This window comes from Acartia tonsa, chromosome 8 (assembly GCF_053477335.1).
Source record: "Acartia tonsa isolate MP-2025a chromosome 8, ASM5347733v1, whole genome shotgun sequence".
NCBI classification, from domain to species: Eukaryota; Metazoa; Arthropoda; class Copepoda; order Calanoida; family Acartiidae; genus Acartia; species Acartia tonsa.
Window position 1 is genome coordinate 31,760,496 of NC_137267.1, and position 16,986 is coordinate 31,777,481.

At 33.4% G+C, this 16,986-nt stretch overlaps 1 protein-coding gene across 3 annotated transcripts; it reads right to left on the reverse strand.

Moving 5' to 3' along the window:
• Positions 1-3,337: 3,337 nt before the first annotated feature.
• Positions 3,338-16,236, reverse strand: LOC145326716 (endoribonuclease Dicer-S-like). 3 transcript variants are annotated; one of them, XR_013881940.1, is made up of 12 exons: positions 16,137-16,236; positions 15,374-15,476; positions 15,036-15,149; positions 14,677-14,767; positions 14,289-14,358; positions 13,636-13,705; positions 13,295-13,363; positions 12,584-12,672; positions 12,359-12,434; positions 5,219-5,301; positions 4,421-4,851; positions 3,338-3,785 (listed from the first exon to the last, which is right to left on the reverse strand). XR_013881940.1 is itself a non-coding variant. In XM_080170092.1 (11 exons), exons 1-11 carry the CDS (start codon positions 16,196-16,198, stop codon positions 4,749-4,751), a joined length of 930 nt encoding a protein of 309 aa, XP_080026218.1. In that variant the 5' UTR covers positions 16,199-16,236; the 3' UTR covers positions 3,338-4,748. The 3 variants fall into 3 exon arrangements, 2 of the variants coding, with proteins under 2 accessions (XP_080026218.1, XP_080026216.1); XM_080170092.1 differs by having other exon boundaries at positions 3,338-4,851; positions 13,295-13,367; positions 13,640-13,705; XM_080170090.1 differs by having other exon boundaries at positions 3,338-4,851.
• Between the last annotated feature and the right edge of the window lie 750 nt (positions 16,237-16,986).

The following is a 16,986-nucleotide window of genomic DNA, read 5'->3' on the forward strand; positions in this document are numbered from 1 at the left end:
CAGGGCCTTGATAATACACATTAGGCAGCTGTGGGCAGCAGGGGAATCGAGTTTTTATAACTTTAAATATTTTACAACTCTAGCGGTGGTGCCACTAGAATCTTGCCTTAAACCATTCTATATCATGTACAGTACATATCTCAAAGATCAAGAGTATATAAAATCAAATTAATACTCACATTAAAACACAAAAAAAGCTTAATTTTTATCTTTAATTTGTATTGAAATAAAACTTTGAAAATTATTTGTTTAGGTTACTTTGCTATAACATGCCTTGTACTTTATATTAGTCATTAAACTTTTTAGAACCAGAGAAAGAACAGGATGATTCCACAGGCAAAACTAAAAGAGTTCTTAAAAAGAAAAGGGTTTCACCCAGGTATGAATATTTTTTAAGGTTTCATCAGATTGAAAACTTTTGCCAGTAAAAATAACAACTTCTTTTAAGTTATTTTCTTATTGCACGCTAATTGCAATATGCTATTATACTATGCGAACAAATAATTAATCTTATAATAAAAATTTTGGTGACTTTCATTTGGCTTCAAGTTTTCCTTCAGATGAACCGTCCCTTATCCCTGGTTATATAAAGTAAAATTTATACGCTCATCATGATATACACACAAAAATATTAGTGAGGCCTTGGCTTTAACATTTTAACCATTTGAAGGATTACAATCCCCTATCTAACCTTTTACGCCATGCAAAGAGGTCAAATTGAACTTTTTCATTAAACCAAGTTGGACCTTAAATCATATCGAACACTATTTCAAAGTCAAAGTTATAACAATATACCTACCAAAAGTGCAGAAAGCTAATAATAATTATAATTCTGAAATATAGGTTGATTTAAGCTGTAAAATTTTAAAGTATTTAAATAATTTTCATTATTTGATAATTCAAGTATTATGGAAATTTGTTTAAATGCATTCGTAAACAAAAAATATAGTTTAGTCATTTTCCTTAACCTAATTTGAACTAAGTGAAGCATAGAAAAAAAATATAGAGATGCTGCAGTACTAACGTTGTCTTAATTTCAGAAATGGACGAATCCTGGACGATGTACCCAATATTACCCACAGAAAGATAAAGGTCCGAAGACCCCTGACCCCCACCCCATACGCCAGAGTTTACTAACTTACCCCCAATTGCCATTTCCTACACAAGAAGTAAAGAATAATAATGATAAAGACATCTCTAGTATAAATAAAGCCTAAATAAGCAAATTTGTTTAGAAAGTAAATTTGCAAAAAATTTATTTTAACTTTGCCTGATGTTCCTAAAAAATAAGAATTCCTTCTCTAAAACGTTTCAAAATGAAACAGAAAAAATCCTATTGTAATCAAACCCCTGTAAATAAAACAAACAAATTCCTATTGTATCATATTACCTCAAGTCAAAAATCCAATAAAAACCTAATAGTATATTATATGAATGATATAAAGGTTATTTTTTTGACATGAGGTAATTAGGTTTATTTTTTTCCTAAATCCTGTTTATGTTACGTTATGAAATATTATTAAAAAATATAAATATTTTTTTAAAAACTTTGCATTCAATATTATTATTTGTAGGGATAGGACTATTCAATCTTCCCTCAAATTTTTATGTGTTTATTATTGGGTGGAAAATACGGCTAAATTTATGCGCCATAGTCCTCTCCTTCCTCCAACAAGGATAATTTTATTATAATAGTAGTGAAGCTCTCACAAAAAATATAGGCGTGCAGGAGAGGTGTCTGGACACACCCTGAAAGAAAAAGAAAAAAAAACCGTCAACGTAAGATTTGTAGAATAGCTTCGCCTTGATAAAAAGCAATGCTAATAACTGCCATCTTTTAAAAAAAAAATGGAATCATGGAAAGAAAACGAAGTATCAGGTTTTGTAATATTTTACATTAGCTTTTCTCCAATTTCTACCCACTGAGGGGGCTTTTACCCTACGGTATCTATTTTATAACCCTGCGGGGATATAATTAACATTTCCCTAACATAAAATAAACTATATAAAAAACTACGACGAAATCCGCTAATTCGTTTTCTTTCCATGATCCAAAAAATGTTATTGAATAAATTCTACAGTTGAATTCCTTGCCATGATTTATTTTATTAGAAATTAATTTTTTCGTGCCATGCTATTTTATAAATGATTTTTATTATTTTTTTTTGTAGAAATTAGAACCTTTTTTTGTAAATCTATACCTAGATATTATTAGCTGAACTTTCAATATAGGTATAAATGCCATCTACCACATTAATATGTATATATTACCTTGTAAAACCCTGAGCTTTATGTTAAGGGCATTCTCAACTTTTACAAATGCAATTTTTCTAGTCTTTTTAGCATTTAATGATATAACATGAGGCATTATTTATGATGTTTAAGGAAACAAAAAATGCAATTTTTTTATTTTTGTTAATTTTTTACTGCCTATATTCTAGTCTAAAACCCTCTTTTCTGTTTTCACACTTTTCATGCAGGGGGTAAATAAAATCAAGAATTAGATGTAAAACCCTAAATTGTGTTTTTTAAGTCACTTGTTTTTTTTTATGTAATATAAACATTAACATTTTTAAAAATTTGTTGCCATTTTGTAAATATTTTATCTGCAAATATGAAATAAATAGAATGTAATTTTAAATCATTTTTAATCCGTTGATTAAGTTTTTTTTTATGTTTTTGATGATTATTGCAAAGATGCTTATTAATAGGGGGAATCACATAGCCGATTTTTCATTTTATTGGGGTTTGGAAATCACATAATACCTGATAAGCATAACATTGTCGGTCCAGCGGTTACCTTAAGCTTCAGATGGACTTACATTGTTTTACTTTGTATTATAGATTTGCGCCTTCGACTTCAGAAGAAAGCAGTATTGGCCATCATTTTTTGCATTATTAAAAGCATGATTGGGGTCTTCCGTCCGTACATCCGAGACTTTTATAAACTGATTATTCAGTTCTGACACTAAACCGTTTCGGTGCTTCGCTTTTTATAGATGTTGTCATCCTTGTTTTTATGAATAATTAGGGTGCTTTTAATTAAACCAAAACATGGACCAACAGAAACGAGTCTTCTGCTTAATTTTTCAAGTTTATTCTAGCACCTGGTCTGCTCTAGCCCTGCTAAAATCCTCCTAAATGGTAACTTATATATTTATTTATTTACATTGAGGACGAATAATATGGTTTTTTTTATTAAAAAGGTTTGTTTGTGTTTCATATGCAATATGAGTGGAACTTTTGGTTGACCCAATCTTTCCAGGACCTAAAAGAACCTTAATGCCATTATAGAGATCTTTTGTACAGTAAAACATCCTTAAAGAACAGACAAAGGTCAAAATCAAAATATTTATTCTAATCTCATTTAAAAGAAATTGTCAATGCACTGGTTTAACGTTTAAATTTACATAAACATTTTTTTTGAAATTTAATATGTATAAAAATGTAATATAAAAATTTCAATAAATGCTAAAGAGTATAAATAATAATAGAGTTGTTTTGCAAATTAAAATTGGAAGACATTTTTTATATAATCACAAACCTAATTTACTTGGCAAAACTAAAAAATAGCAAAATATTTTTTATCGCCAAGGGATTTTACATCCGAATATAAACTATTTAACGCTTACTTAAATGTTGTAGAATATTAAAGTTTCTTTAATATTGGTAACTAGAAACAACTTAAAATAAGTCTCAGAAAAAAAATATTAACTTTGAAAGTTTTTCTTCAGTTGCAACATCCCTTGTTCCTGAGTATAATAATAATTGTAGGTAACATTAATCTGAGTAATCACAATCAAAATACAGTGTGTTTTTTTTTATGAGAACTTTTTTGAAAGCAATTTTACCCCACTTATAGTTATCAGAATTTAATGATTAATGGCTTATTTTCTTCGTTTTTTAAGGGAAATTATGAAACAACAAAAACAAATTACAGTTTTTGTTGAAAAAGTACAGTAAAGTTGAAAATTAAAAACTTAGGTGTCAACATATAAAAATGGTTTTAGCGCATTTTTCTTAAAAAAATGGATTTTCTGTAGTCGACTTTGGGGGGCCAGTACTCCCTCCCTGGTTGAGATATGACCTTCAAACTTTGATATGTTCTAGTACATGTCCCTAATAGTATCTGTATACATTTTTAGCTCTATATCTCAACTTTGAAGTGTTTAGCAGCCATTCTTGCAAAAGGTTGATTATTTGAGCATAAGAAAAATGCGCTAAAACCATTTTTAGATGTTGACACCTAAGTTTTTAATTTTCAACTTTACTGTACTTTTTCAACAAAAACTGTAATTTTTTTTGTTGTTTCATAATTTCCCTTAAAAAACGAAGAAAATAAGCCATTAATCATTAAATTCTGATAACTATAAGTGGGGTAAAATTGCTTTCAAAAAAGTTCTCATAAAAAAAAACACACTGTATAATAGAATAAGTATTAATAAGTCATATGCAAACGTTTTTTAGAATTTAGGTTAAAATGCAAAAATTTAACTCGCATCCATTATCATTAATTTACATTTCAATATTTTCCAACTACTAAGGCAAATCTTAACTGACATTAAAAGGTAAAAATATTTCTGATAAAAAGGAAACCATGAATATTTTAAATGATGTAAATTACTACATCCTTGATGTTTTACTGTTTGAAGTTGCTGTAGATCTTTGTTTTGGGGCCCAAGCCAAAAAAACACGGAGGAATATTGACTGATATGGAACTACAGGATATACTGGAATCAATTTTGTAATCACTGGATTATTTTCTGATACATTCTCTTGTTTAAATTCTTCAGAGCACATTTTGAGGCTGCTATTTCTGCCTGTTTTCTGTTATTCCCTAATCCAGCAAATCTAAAATAACAAAATTAATTGTTAAATGGTCAAAAATATGATTTTGATGTAAATTCTATTTAATCTCCCTAATACATTTTGAACATGTAAGTTTTGTTTTTATAATGTTTCTAAATGGCGTCAAACTGCCCCCCCCCTCATTTTTTTTAAAATTGAAAATAAGGGAGGAGGAATATTTTTTCGTTTGTTTGTTAATTACTTAATGTCAGTTTAGTTTGATTTATATTTTGTACTGGATAACCCTGCAGGGATAGGGTATCGAATGTAAAGGCCCGCAGGGTTAGGAAACTACTAATCTAATTTTAAAAATAAGGGGGGTGGGAGTTACCAGTGCTCAATAAGCACAAAGAGGAAAGTGTTTTTTTACCTGTATGTTTTACCCTTGTAGGAGAGAGTAACTTGGATCCTCACATTATGGTCACGTACCTCCGCTTTTCCAAACTCAATATTCTAAAAAGCAAAGGACGATTATAATCAAAAGCAACATAAGATATTTTGATTATTGAGGTTGTTTCGGTATGTATTTCTTGTATTCCCTGGCAAGTTCGAACCCATTAATCCCTGTTTCCTTACACCAAATTTCCTAGAGAATGAGTGTGTTACGCGGCATTCCTAACTATCTCCGCGCGGCGCGTGGCTTGTAAACGGACAAAAGAAACGCGCACTTTTCCTTTGATTAGTCCCACGTGAGGAGCTACGTAAATGAAAATAATGTATTGCTTGAATATACATGCGCTCTGATGTGTGGAATATCTCAAATAAGCCTTCCTGCTTAGTTTGACATCATATGTGGTAAGAATTTATCTTTTAATTCTTGAAAATAAGCGTAGAATGGTATAATTTTATGAAGAAATTTAAATCATTAATTTTTCAACAAATAGACCATTTAACTGCTAAGTTTTGACATACGAATATTTTCCTTTATATTATTGATCATTTTATTCCAAAATTATCAATTTCTGATGCTGTTTAATATGATTCGTGCCAATTTAAAGTTTTTTAGAAATTTTATATTTCTTATTAAATTGAAATCACGCAACCTCGATGTTACAAAAAATAACAATTAATTTTATGTATTTAATTCTTATATTTTTGTTTTAGACTCACTGTTTTCATGGTAATAAATACACATTTGTAAACTTCACTATGTTGGTCATTCGGAGGGCTTGAGATTAAGATTTCGAGAACGGCTAGGTATTGCGTTCCGAAACAATGAAAACAAGACAGAACAGATGGAACTAAGAACATTCTGTGAAGTTTTGTAAATGTGTTGGTTGTGATACCTTACCACACATTATGTATTATAGTCATAATCAGTACAGTTAACTTTAGTGACAATTATGGGTCCTAAAAAGAATAAAGGTGAACAGTTGAGTAAGCGGCTGCGTCCAGCCATTGATGCACTAACCAGTGAGCTAAATAGAGTGATGAAGTTGGTCAGTGATACTTCAGAACTTAATGTTAGACATCTCACTAAGGAGTCAATCCTTGTCCACGACAAGTTCGAAACGTTCGACAGCATCATGGGCGGTTTTAGCAAGCTTGGTTTGAGAATCCAAGAGCTTGATGAGTTTAGTGACATTTATTCTGATATAGTTACTGTACAAAAAGACTATAGTGCCTTGAAAGATGCTCTTGATGCTATAGAAGAGCTTAGTGACATTCAAAGTGTTGTTGATGTTGTTGGTGATAATTTGCCTAACCATCAGGCTGAACTTTATGATCGATGTTTGAAGATTGTGAAAGTTATTAAAGGGCCATATTTTCCCTTGCCTGATGCAATTATAAACACTTTGTCTGCTTTGATGAAACGGCTGGCTGAGGTTAAGCTTGAACCTGTGAAGCCACCCACGACGACGGCGGGTGCCTCGACAGCATCGCCATTTGTGTCACCGTTTGGCACATCACAGTTCGCCGCCGGTTCTATGTTCACGCCAGGATATATGAATCGTGTCGACGAACGTCTTCTTCCATCTTTCGACGGCCTGGAAGCATCCTACGTAAGTTTTAAAGACACTTTTAAAAAGCTTACTGTAGGACAAGACCCGTCGTATTTGCAGTTATTGTTGAGCAGTGAGAAGGTCTGTAGAAATAAAGAGCTGAGACTCCAATTAACTCAGATTCAATCGCATGAATCCCAGTGGGCTTACCTTGACGCGCGTTTCAAGTCAAAGACACGTCAGATGCTCTGCCTTTTCAACCAATGGGAGAAGAAGTCTAAACCGTCGGACTCCAACCAGATTGTGACTATGTTAGCAGAGTTTGGTGGTGCAGTTAGCCAGCTGGAGCAGCTGACTAAAGATGATGAAGATGATGAAGTTACCACTAGCCAGTGGTTGACTGTGATACTTCTGGAAATGTTATCCAAGAAGTTGCCACGTGATTTTCAAGATAAGCTCAATTTATCATTGGGCTCGATGGATGTCCCAAACGTCCCAAAGCTGTTGAAGATTATTGAAGAACAGCGGGGCGCCATTTTAATGAGGTGTTCGACTGATATGGACACCCCCTCTAAGAAGAAAGGTAACCCTGCGACAGCCGCTACCGCCGTAGGTAAACCTGGTAAATCTAAGATGAAGCAGTCATGTTTTGTTAGTGGCTGTAATGATATGCACTTACTTTACAAGTGCCCAAAATTTCATGACCTGTCAGTGTCAGACAGGAAGAGTATTGTGGAGAGTGCTGGATGCTGTTGGATTTGTTTGCAGAAAGGGCATAAATCTGTGGATTGCCCGAAGGCAGATGTAATAGGCGGTTGCAAAGTGGACAATTGTGGTCAGGCCCATAACAACCTTTTGCATGAGAGTGTTGATATGGCTGCCGCCGTCTATGAAGTACATACTTCCCCTGAGGCGAACCTAATGTTAATGTTACAGCAATTAGACGTCGTTGATATTAATCGCCAGAAGGTCCCAGTGAACGCCATGTGGGACACTGGTTTAACTACTTCAATGGTAACCCAGTCACTTGTTAATAAACTTCAGTTACCTTTTACTGGACGTTCAGCAAGAATTTCTCTAGCTGACGGTGAAGTTAAATGTTTCCCGACGGTCAAGCTATGTTTAGTTGATCGACACAAGAATTATCACATGTTAGAACCTGTGGTAGTGCCTCTCATTGGTCCTGAAGAGGCGATCTGCTCCATAAATCCTGTGGAGGCAGCTGTTTTGTTTGATATGAAACCTGAAGATTTTACTTTGGTTAATGGGCAGGTTGATTTGCTCGTAGGGCACCTGCACCCATCGATGTTTCCCTACTCTGAACGTTCAGTAGGAGAAACCATGCTTTACTCCAGCCTGTTTGGATCTGGATATTTTGCTGTTAGTGCTAATGGTTTAGCAAAGAGTAGGTATGTTGTCTGCTCAGATTTCGAGTTGGAAAGTGAAGCTATAGGGTTTTTAAAACCAGAAAGCTCAGATGTTCAGCCGCAGCCGACTGTTGGTGCTGCTTGTGATGCTATTATTGAACCTGTTGGTTCTGCTTGTAACGCTGCTGATGCACCTTTTGGTTCTGCTAGTGCTGCAGCCGTTGACAACCTGGCTACGGCGGGTGTTGCCGTGGTTATTACTGATAATGATGTTAGTTGTGCTGCAGTTATTCCTGATGATATTGGTAACGATACTGTAGTCGTTGATAACTTTGTTACGGCGGGTGTTGAGCCGCTGAATGATTCGGTTACAGCCGGACAAGAGCCGACGGGAGTTTCGGTTCCGGCTGGACAAGAGCCGATCAGAGTTTTGGTTCCAGCTGGACAAGAGCCGACGGGAGTTTCGGTTCCAGCTGGGCAAGAGCCGATAAGAAATTCGGTCTCGGCCGGACAAGAGCCGACGGGAGTTTCGGTTCCGGCCGGGCAAAAGCCAGTAGATGATTCTAAGTTTTATGACAGCCACACTCTTATTACGTGCCCTGGTGGTGTTATGAATCAAGAATCGACTTGGTTGCTGCCAAGCTGGCCGCCCGACGCAGGGTAAGAGGCCTGCCAATGGCGGTTGGAAATATGGCGGGTGTTGCCGCCAGAAAGTCATTGAAAATATTCAAACCACACATATCTAATCTACAACATAAACTATTTATGTGAAAATGATCTTTAAAGAAAAAATATTACAAGTTATATATTAGGCTTGTGAAGGGAACCAAAATGGGTTCTGTAAAGAATAAGTATTCATTATTCAACTAATTTTATTGTTCATACCTAAGCACAAAAATTCTACAAAACTGTTTAGACTTTTAAAGCAGATTTAAAAGATTTTGTTTCTTTAAGTATGATTTTGAAAAGCAAAAGTTCGTGTATATTAACTACCAAATGATTTTTGCAGAATAAAAATACCTCGAAAAAGTATTTTTTATGGTTCACGTTTACTTAAAAAATGTTATTTCTCAGGTTCTCATATGAAATAATGCATTAAAGTAAAGAACACAACATGTAATATTATTATGATAATGTTTAAAATATTCCTTGTTATTATTTTAAAAGATTATCGCAAAAAATCAAGATATTTGTTTAAATTTGTAAGCAAATTAAAGATTTTCTTTCATTCCGGAGGCAGAGATTTTAACAATTCATGTACAAAAGTTTTTCTTTCACTCCGGGAGCTGGGATTCCTATTAATCCACGCGTAAAGATTTTTTTTCATTCCGAGAGCAGAGATTCGTAGTAATATACGTACCTAGCGATTTCGGACAATTTTAAACCTTGAGAAAATACTTTTAGCAATTATTTTCCTAGGTACATATATTTTTCGTTCATGTTTAAGCATTTATAATAATGAACACGACGTATGATATTATTAAAATATTGATTAATATTTTATCTGAATGTCACAGAATTAATTTAAGATAAACTATGCATATTTTAAATTAACTCTACCTTCATTTTTATCGCATATATTAAAATTGAAGCAGTATCCTTTTAAAAAAGAAGTGGGTAATTTCATCATTTCTTAAGATTTATAAGTAACGCAATTTTTGATACAATTTCGTTTAAACTTTCAAATCGATGCAAGATTTTTTTCATTTGAAATGCAAACTTAAGTTTTTTATACGTTTTCGCAAGTTTTTTCAATGATTTAAGTCTTTCCGGGACAAGGGATTTTTTTCGCGGAAAATTTCCTAGGTGCCTATGCAGATATAAACATTTTTATCCTTATTGGATTGAAACTTGATATGATAAGAAATTAACAAAATGAGATTTTACATCATTTAAATATTTCTTTATGATTATTACAATCACATAAATAATTTAATATTACATGTATATTAAAATTATTACTATTTACCTTTGAACTGATGTATCTAAAGAAAAAATGCAGATTTTTTTTTGCCGATGAATTAAGTAGATTCTTTGATATTCGTAGAATTAAGCTTAATAAGACCGCTCTACGGTGTATCTTAGCTCTGTTTCCTCGGCCAGACATACCGCAGAACGGCAAAACTAAAGCATAAGATAATTTTTTTTTATTTCGACGCTTTGATTGATGATTTTAAAAGTTTCTTTGAATTATTCATGATTCTTTATTTTTGATTTGATTTAAACATCACTAACTATGTTTATTTTCAGTTGATGCAGCCCTGCGCCAGAAATCCTGTTGGAAATTATGCAGTATCAAAAATTGTGATGGGAAGACATAACGTCCGACAGGATAGCTGGAACATGGCAATTATTAATATTTGATGGATTGTTAGTTTGTATCTTGAGGGATTCATTCTGACTGAGGCCCCAAATTGCCTTAATTATGACTGTTTGAATATGTATAAGTTGCTTTCTTCTTAAAACAGAGAGAAATTGCAAATTCAGCATTTAGAGAAGTTCTTTTCTTATATTGAGCTTTTGTTTTATTTTGGTAAATTTAATTTGCATATTTCAATTGCAATTTTAATTTTACGCAGTTTTGATTCACGAAGATTTAAAATTATGAAATTTTAATTTTCCGAAGTTGATGATTTTTTACAGTCATATTTTATTTAGATTTAAGTATCTATTTTATTAAAACATGTTTAGATTTAAGGATCTTACTTATCTTATCTGGAAATGTTTAGATGTAAGCACGAGTATTTTTCCGCTGGAGAAAAATTCTAATTATTGAGAAGTTTTTTATGCAATTTTACTTTTCTTTTCTAGCAAAAAGATTTAGTAGAAAAAATGTCATTATTTAATCTTTCTTTCTTTTGATGAAAAAAAGTTTGAGTTGATTATTTAATTATTGATGCGATTTTTAGTATAAAAATCATTTACCTATTTTATTATGTAGGTGCCTAATTGAAGTTTAGGTACTATTGATTATTAATTCATGTATTCGCAATTACATGGTCTGTAATTCTAATTTTATTGAGATTATGAGGCCATGATATAATGAGATGTGTGAGTGGTAAATGTGCAATTCATGTATATTGAATGCTTTTCCCATTCCTTATTCCTATCCTTATGTGGTAGTGGAGTCGGTTTGAGTTATTGTGGTATTCGTGAAGTTACCATAATTAATTTTAGGCCTTATGGCCATGACATTTTAAACTCTTGTGGTTTATGTGTTGTGAGATTGTGATTTCGTGGACACTGTCTGCACGCATATTGCAAAGATGAGGTATTGTGTTCGATTCCCAGTGAATAGACGGGTGTGTTTCGGTATGTATTTCTTGTATTCCCTGGCAAGTTCGAACCCATTAATCCCTGTTTCCTTACACCAAATTTCCTAGAGAATGAGTGTGTTACGCGGCATTCCTAACTATCTCCGCGCGGCGCGTGGCTTGTAAACGGACAAAAGAAACGCGCACTTTTCCTTTGATTAGTCCCACGTGAGGAGCTACGTAAATGAAAATAATGTATTGCTTGAATATACATGCGCTCTGATGTGTGGAATATCTCAAATAAGCCTTCCTGCTTAGTTTGACATCATATGTGGTAAGAATTTATCTTTTAATTCTTGAAAATAAGCGTAGAATGGTATAATTTTATGAAGAAATTTAAATCATTAATTTTTCAACAAATAGACCATTTAACTGCTAAGTTTTGACATACGAATATTTTCCTTTATATTATTGATCATTTTATTCCAAAATTATCAATTTCTGATGCTGTTTAATATGATTCGTGCCAATTTAAAGTTTTTTAGAAATTTTATATTTCTTATTAAATTGAAATCACGCAACCTCGATGTTACAAAAAATAACAATTAATTTTATGTATTTAATTCTTATATTTTTGTTTTAGACTCACTGTTTTCATGGTAATAAATACACATTTGTAAACTTCACTATGTTGGTCATTCGGAGGGCTTGAGATTAAGATTTCGAGAACGGCTAGGTATTGCGTTCCGAAACAGAGGTTCAATTTGATTTTTTCTATTGATTACTTGATAGTATACATTTTAACATCTACTTCCGTAGAAGGCTTAATTTTAATTTCTTCATTTTGACTCATTTTTTCTTTCATTTGGAAAAAGCTTTACAGACTGACAGACTAATCAAAATTCATACATGTTTAGTAAATCTGCTAAAATTCAATAATTGAAACCTGAAAATGTTCATGCAGCAGTTTCTTAGGATTCCTTGGAGGATCAGCCATAATTGCATCAATCTCAGGATTGAACCTTAATTAAAAATGATTTAAAAGTAAAAAAGAAAAGCTACGATGGGCTAACAAAACTGGCAATAATCTTATAGTTTTCCTTTTTACTATCCGTGGAAAGCTGTCTATAATGTGACTGTCTAGGAGCATAAAAATAGACGTAAAACTTACCCCTGATAAACCTTCCAAACAGTGTGAAGATCATGACCAGAGTCAAGGTAGACAGCTCCTATCAGGGCCTCGAACACGTCACCCAAAACCTAGGACAATAGATAGGTATATCATTACTTGGATCTTACACCAGATTTTCATGTTCTCTAATTAAGTGAAACTAGCAGCGGGCTAAAATAACTACATCCCCCTTTATCCCATACCCTCCCCTACTGCTTGATGAACGTACTGACCAATAAACGAGTATATTAGCAAGCTGTATATTTGCCCTGTCATAATGTCCCATTCCACCATGAATTCCTAGGATATTTTGAATGGTTACCAGGGAAAGCATTCTCATTCCACTTATAGGTTAGGTTAAGTCCTAATCAAAAAAGCCCCACATGGAAGAGTGCAAAATCTTACAAATGATACTATGAGCAAAAGGATAAGGATATAGCAAAAAGATAGACAGAAAGGTAGATAGATATAACTTTACAGGATGAAAGTAAAATAGATAGGCATAAGATAGATTAGATAGGTAGAAAGAGGCCAGTGCTCGTCAGCCGCGTGTAAGCCTCAGTGAAATCGTATTATTATAACTTTAAGGTTTAGCTAAATGTCTAAACCTGTTCATAAACAGTCAATCCATCTCTTCGTAATTGTTTTTTAATTGCAAACAAGCGGGTTTACATTTGAAGCTTATGCGCGGCTGCAGAGCCCTGAAGATACCTTTGGCACTTCAACTTCTTCCATAGTTGGGGGTTCTGTTTCATTCAGGAGCATCAGTCCATCTTTGCTCTTTAAACATAAAAATCTACAATTTTGTAAAATATGTAACTGTGACTTTTTGTCGTGTTTGTATCAGGAAAATGACAGTAGGCGATAAATTAAGGCATATCGCCAATGATGACAAACTAAATTACCGCTTCTGTAGATTAAAAACAATTGGTTGAAAAGTTAGGACACTACTTGTTAGGAAACATGCAATTAAATAAAAGAATCCAAAGTTTTAGAGCCAACAATAGCTTTAACTAGGTAATATATTTGTTGTAAAAAAACTGTAGTTTTTCCTTGATGGTGCATCTAGCCTGACCATTCACTCGTCTGGATTCTCTTTCCTGCAGTTCTGATGACATCTTCCTATTAATATAATGGCAATTTACCTCAAGATGCCTAGTTGACCATAGAACTCCCACCCTTCATATTTGAAATAATTTGAAAATAAGAGAGGATAAAAGATTATTGTTTGTTAGTTTATTACTTCGTAGGGGTTAGAAATAGGGGGGGGGGGGGGGGGGAAACCTCTCTTATATTTCGATGCTCGATAGGCACTTTGGGGGAAAGTTCCTATGTAAATTTTCTTGTTTAGTTTCATCAGGGACAAGGGACCATAATCCTGGCAAACAATGAAATATTTCTTTCAATGCACATCTTATATTTTCCCCTTTCATAACCATAACCTTTTGGTCACATCCCACATCCAATTAACCCATAGTTTACCCCGACAAATTCTAAAAGCTATATCACGGATTATGGGTTATATTTTTAAGTGAATCGGATGGATAAAGTAAATAATAGAATAGATTCTCAGCGAACAGGCGAAATTTCATTAAAATTTTAGATGAAAATTTTGGTATTGATATTAATATTGATGGACAATAGACAGGCAGAAGGATAAAGTGATTTTTTGAAGATTTAGGGAACTTCTGGAGTTTTTTTTTACCTGTAACTGACATATTCAGCAATCTTGGCTCTTATAGCAGGAGCGGAGTACAAAATATTGCCATGCAGTCCCTTTTCAAGCCAGACAATTTAATTACAGTGAACAGTAGAATTTCATATTTATCATATATTTACTTATTTTTATTCAAACATAAAATGGTCTGAAACCTACTAAATACAAAGCACAACTTTTTTATACAGCAGAGTTGTTTCAATTGTTTTGAATTGAATTACATTTTTGATATAATATTTTCATGCATAGAAATATAAGATAAATTTCATTAAAATGTGACAGAAGAAATGGAGACAAAATTTTTGTAGACCCATGATTTTTGGGCCTTTAAAATTTGAATCTAGAGCACTTTTTTAGCACTGAATTAATTTTGTTTCCTTGTCGACAAGGAGTCCAGCAAACATGTTGTTACAGACCAGAGCAGATCTTATTTCTGTTAGCTCTCCAGGATCAAGCTTCCCCTCACCCTGAATAAATATAAATGGTTTTTGTTGTTGTGTTGAATACAGTACTCTCATGTGTCCTGGTACTATCCTTATAATAAAGGAACAGGATGTCTGTCTGTCTGTACCGAATGATCTCGCTAACCGCTGAACCGATATGGTTCTCCTTTGCAAGGTAGCTTCTTATAAGTATGACAGGTGTCCTATACTACTCTTTCCTGCAAATTGGAATCAATCTTTGTGATGTTATGACACTAGACTCGAACCCGATGCTATAATACAATTTATTCACCTTAGTAAAGATGTAGCAGGTGACGATATAATCTAGAACTCCATCCCCCAAATATTCCAGTTGTTCGTAGCTCTCAGTCGCGGTGTTCTCGCTATCACTGCTATGGGTAAATGCCTAAAAGAAAAGGGTGTAAAAATCCATAAAATGACTCAAAAACTTCTATTTATTCTATTTGTTTTTATAAATCCGCTGGATATCATTTTACCTATACTTAAATCATTAGGTATTTACCAATAATTAGTTGTTTATTAGATTTTTTAGTTAAATATTGTATTAAATAATTTGTCAAATACCTACCCTTTTTAGATTGTAATAAAACCGCTAAAAGTTTTTTTTACCTGAAGTAGAAATGACTTTTCTTTGAACTTGTATCCAATTTTCTCCTCAATTTCCCGTATGCCAACAGTTCTGTACAGCTTGTCCAAACTATCATCAGTAATTCTAAACAAAGAAAGGTTGACAAAGGGAGCGGTATCTTTCGCAGAATTTCATAAAGTTATATGTTTAAGACTTTAAAATGGGAGTAGAAATCTAAAATTTGGTGTGGCTGTTGCTCCTATATGGTACAATACAGATCTGTGCAGAAACAGTGGCAAAACCGCCGCTGCCGCCAAAAACCGGCATATCCCGCCAATTTTTTTTGCTTTTTCTCGCTAAGCAAATTTAAATCATATAAGACAACCTTATCATTTTCTAATAAAGTTGACCTTGTATTTGCTCTGGATACTTTTTTAATTTTAATATCAAAAATATGTCAAGAAAAATGTCAGGAGAAAATACAGGAGAAAGGGAGGAGTAGGTTGCTCTAAAAATCCGTATGGGTGTGAGTTTTATAGCTTAAAAATAGTAGATAGTAGAAAAAAAATATTCACTAAATATGTGTTTTTAACGCAACATACTCCTCCCTTTTTTAGAAAAAAAAAGTTGTCTTAAATGATTCAAATTTGTCTAATTTGGCGAGCAAACGCGAAAAAAATTCGGCGAAAGGTGCGGTTCGGTCGCCGTTTTTTTTACAAATCCACGCTACATCACATTAAAGCAACTGACATGCCAAAACAAACGTCCAAGTCCATTGTCCTATCCCTTAAGCTCCTTATATACCTGGAATTTACAAATGCATCTCTTGGTGGAGTAAACTCCTGGGGATGTTCTATCATCTCCATCTTTCTCTCTCTTAAGTTTTAGTAAACTATGATCGATTTGAATAATGTAATATTAGTGTGAAATTATATTTCAGTGTGTGTGTTTGTACTTACCAATTATACCAAACAAGTGGCGTGCCCAGCAATTCACCAGGGGGTGTAAAACAATTAGGGGGGTGGGGAGCTATCTCCAAGGAAGAAAACAAAAATTAGGTATAAAATCCATTGGAGAAAGACAAGACAAAGGACTAAATAGGATAAACTCGCTAACGACCTTTTTATGTTAGTGTTTTAACTTACTTTAAGTAAGGTGTTATATTTGGAACAGGGTAGTCCCAAAGAGATAGGTGACCACAGATATAGGACCCCGCCAGCAGGAATTAGGCATTAACAAGAAAAATTGGTCTTTTGTCCAGTTAGGGATTTGTCCATTGTGTCTTTTGGAAATTAGCTGTAATCATAGAGAAAAAAATAAAAGAGAGGAATCGAAGCAACTAGAAGACGAAAATAGGCAATGGGCCTAGAGGCCTACTCAGCGCTGTTGCCGCGCTAAAATTTATTGCTATTCCACTACTTTTCAAATGGGAGGATTAAAAATTATTAAAAAAAATATTTTTTTACTTTTTACTATTTCCATATTTAGGGCAAGAATATTAGATTAGATCATAGAGAAAAAAATAAAAGAGAGGAATCGAAGCAACTAGAAGACGAAAATAGGCAGTGGGCCTAGAGGCCTACTCAGCGCTGTTGCCGCGCTAAAATTTATTGCTATTCCACTACTTTTCAAATGGGAGGATTAAAAATTATAA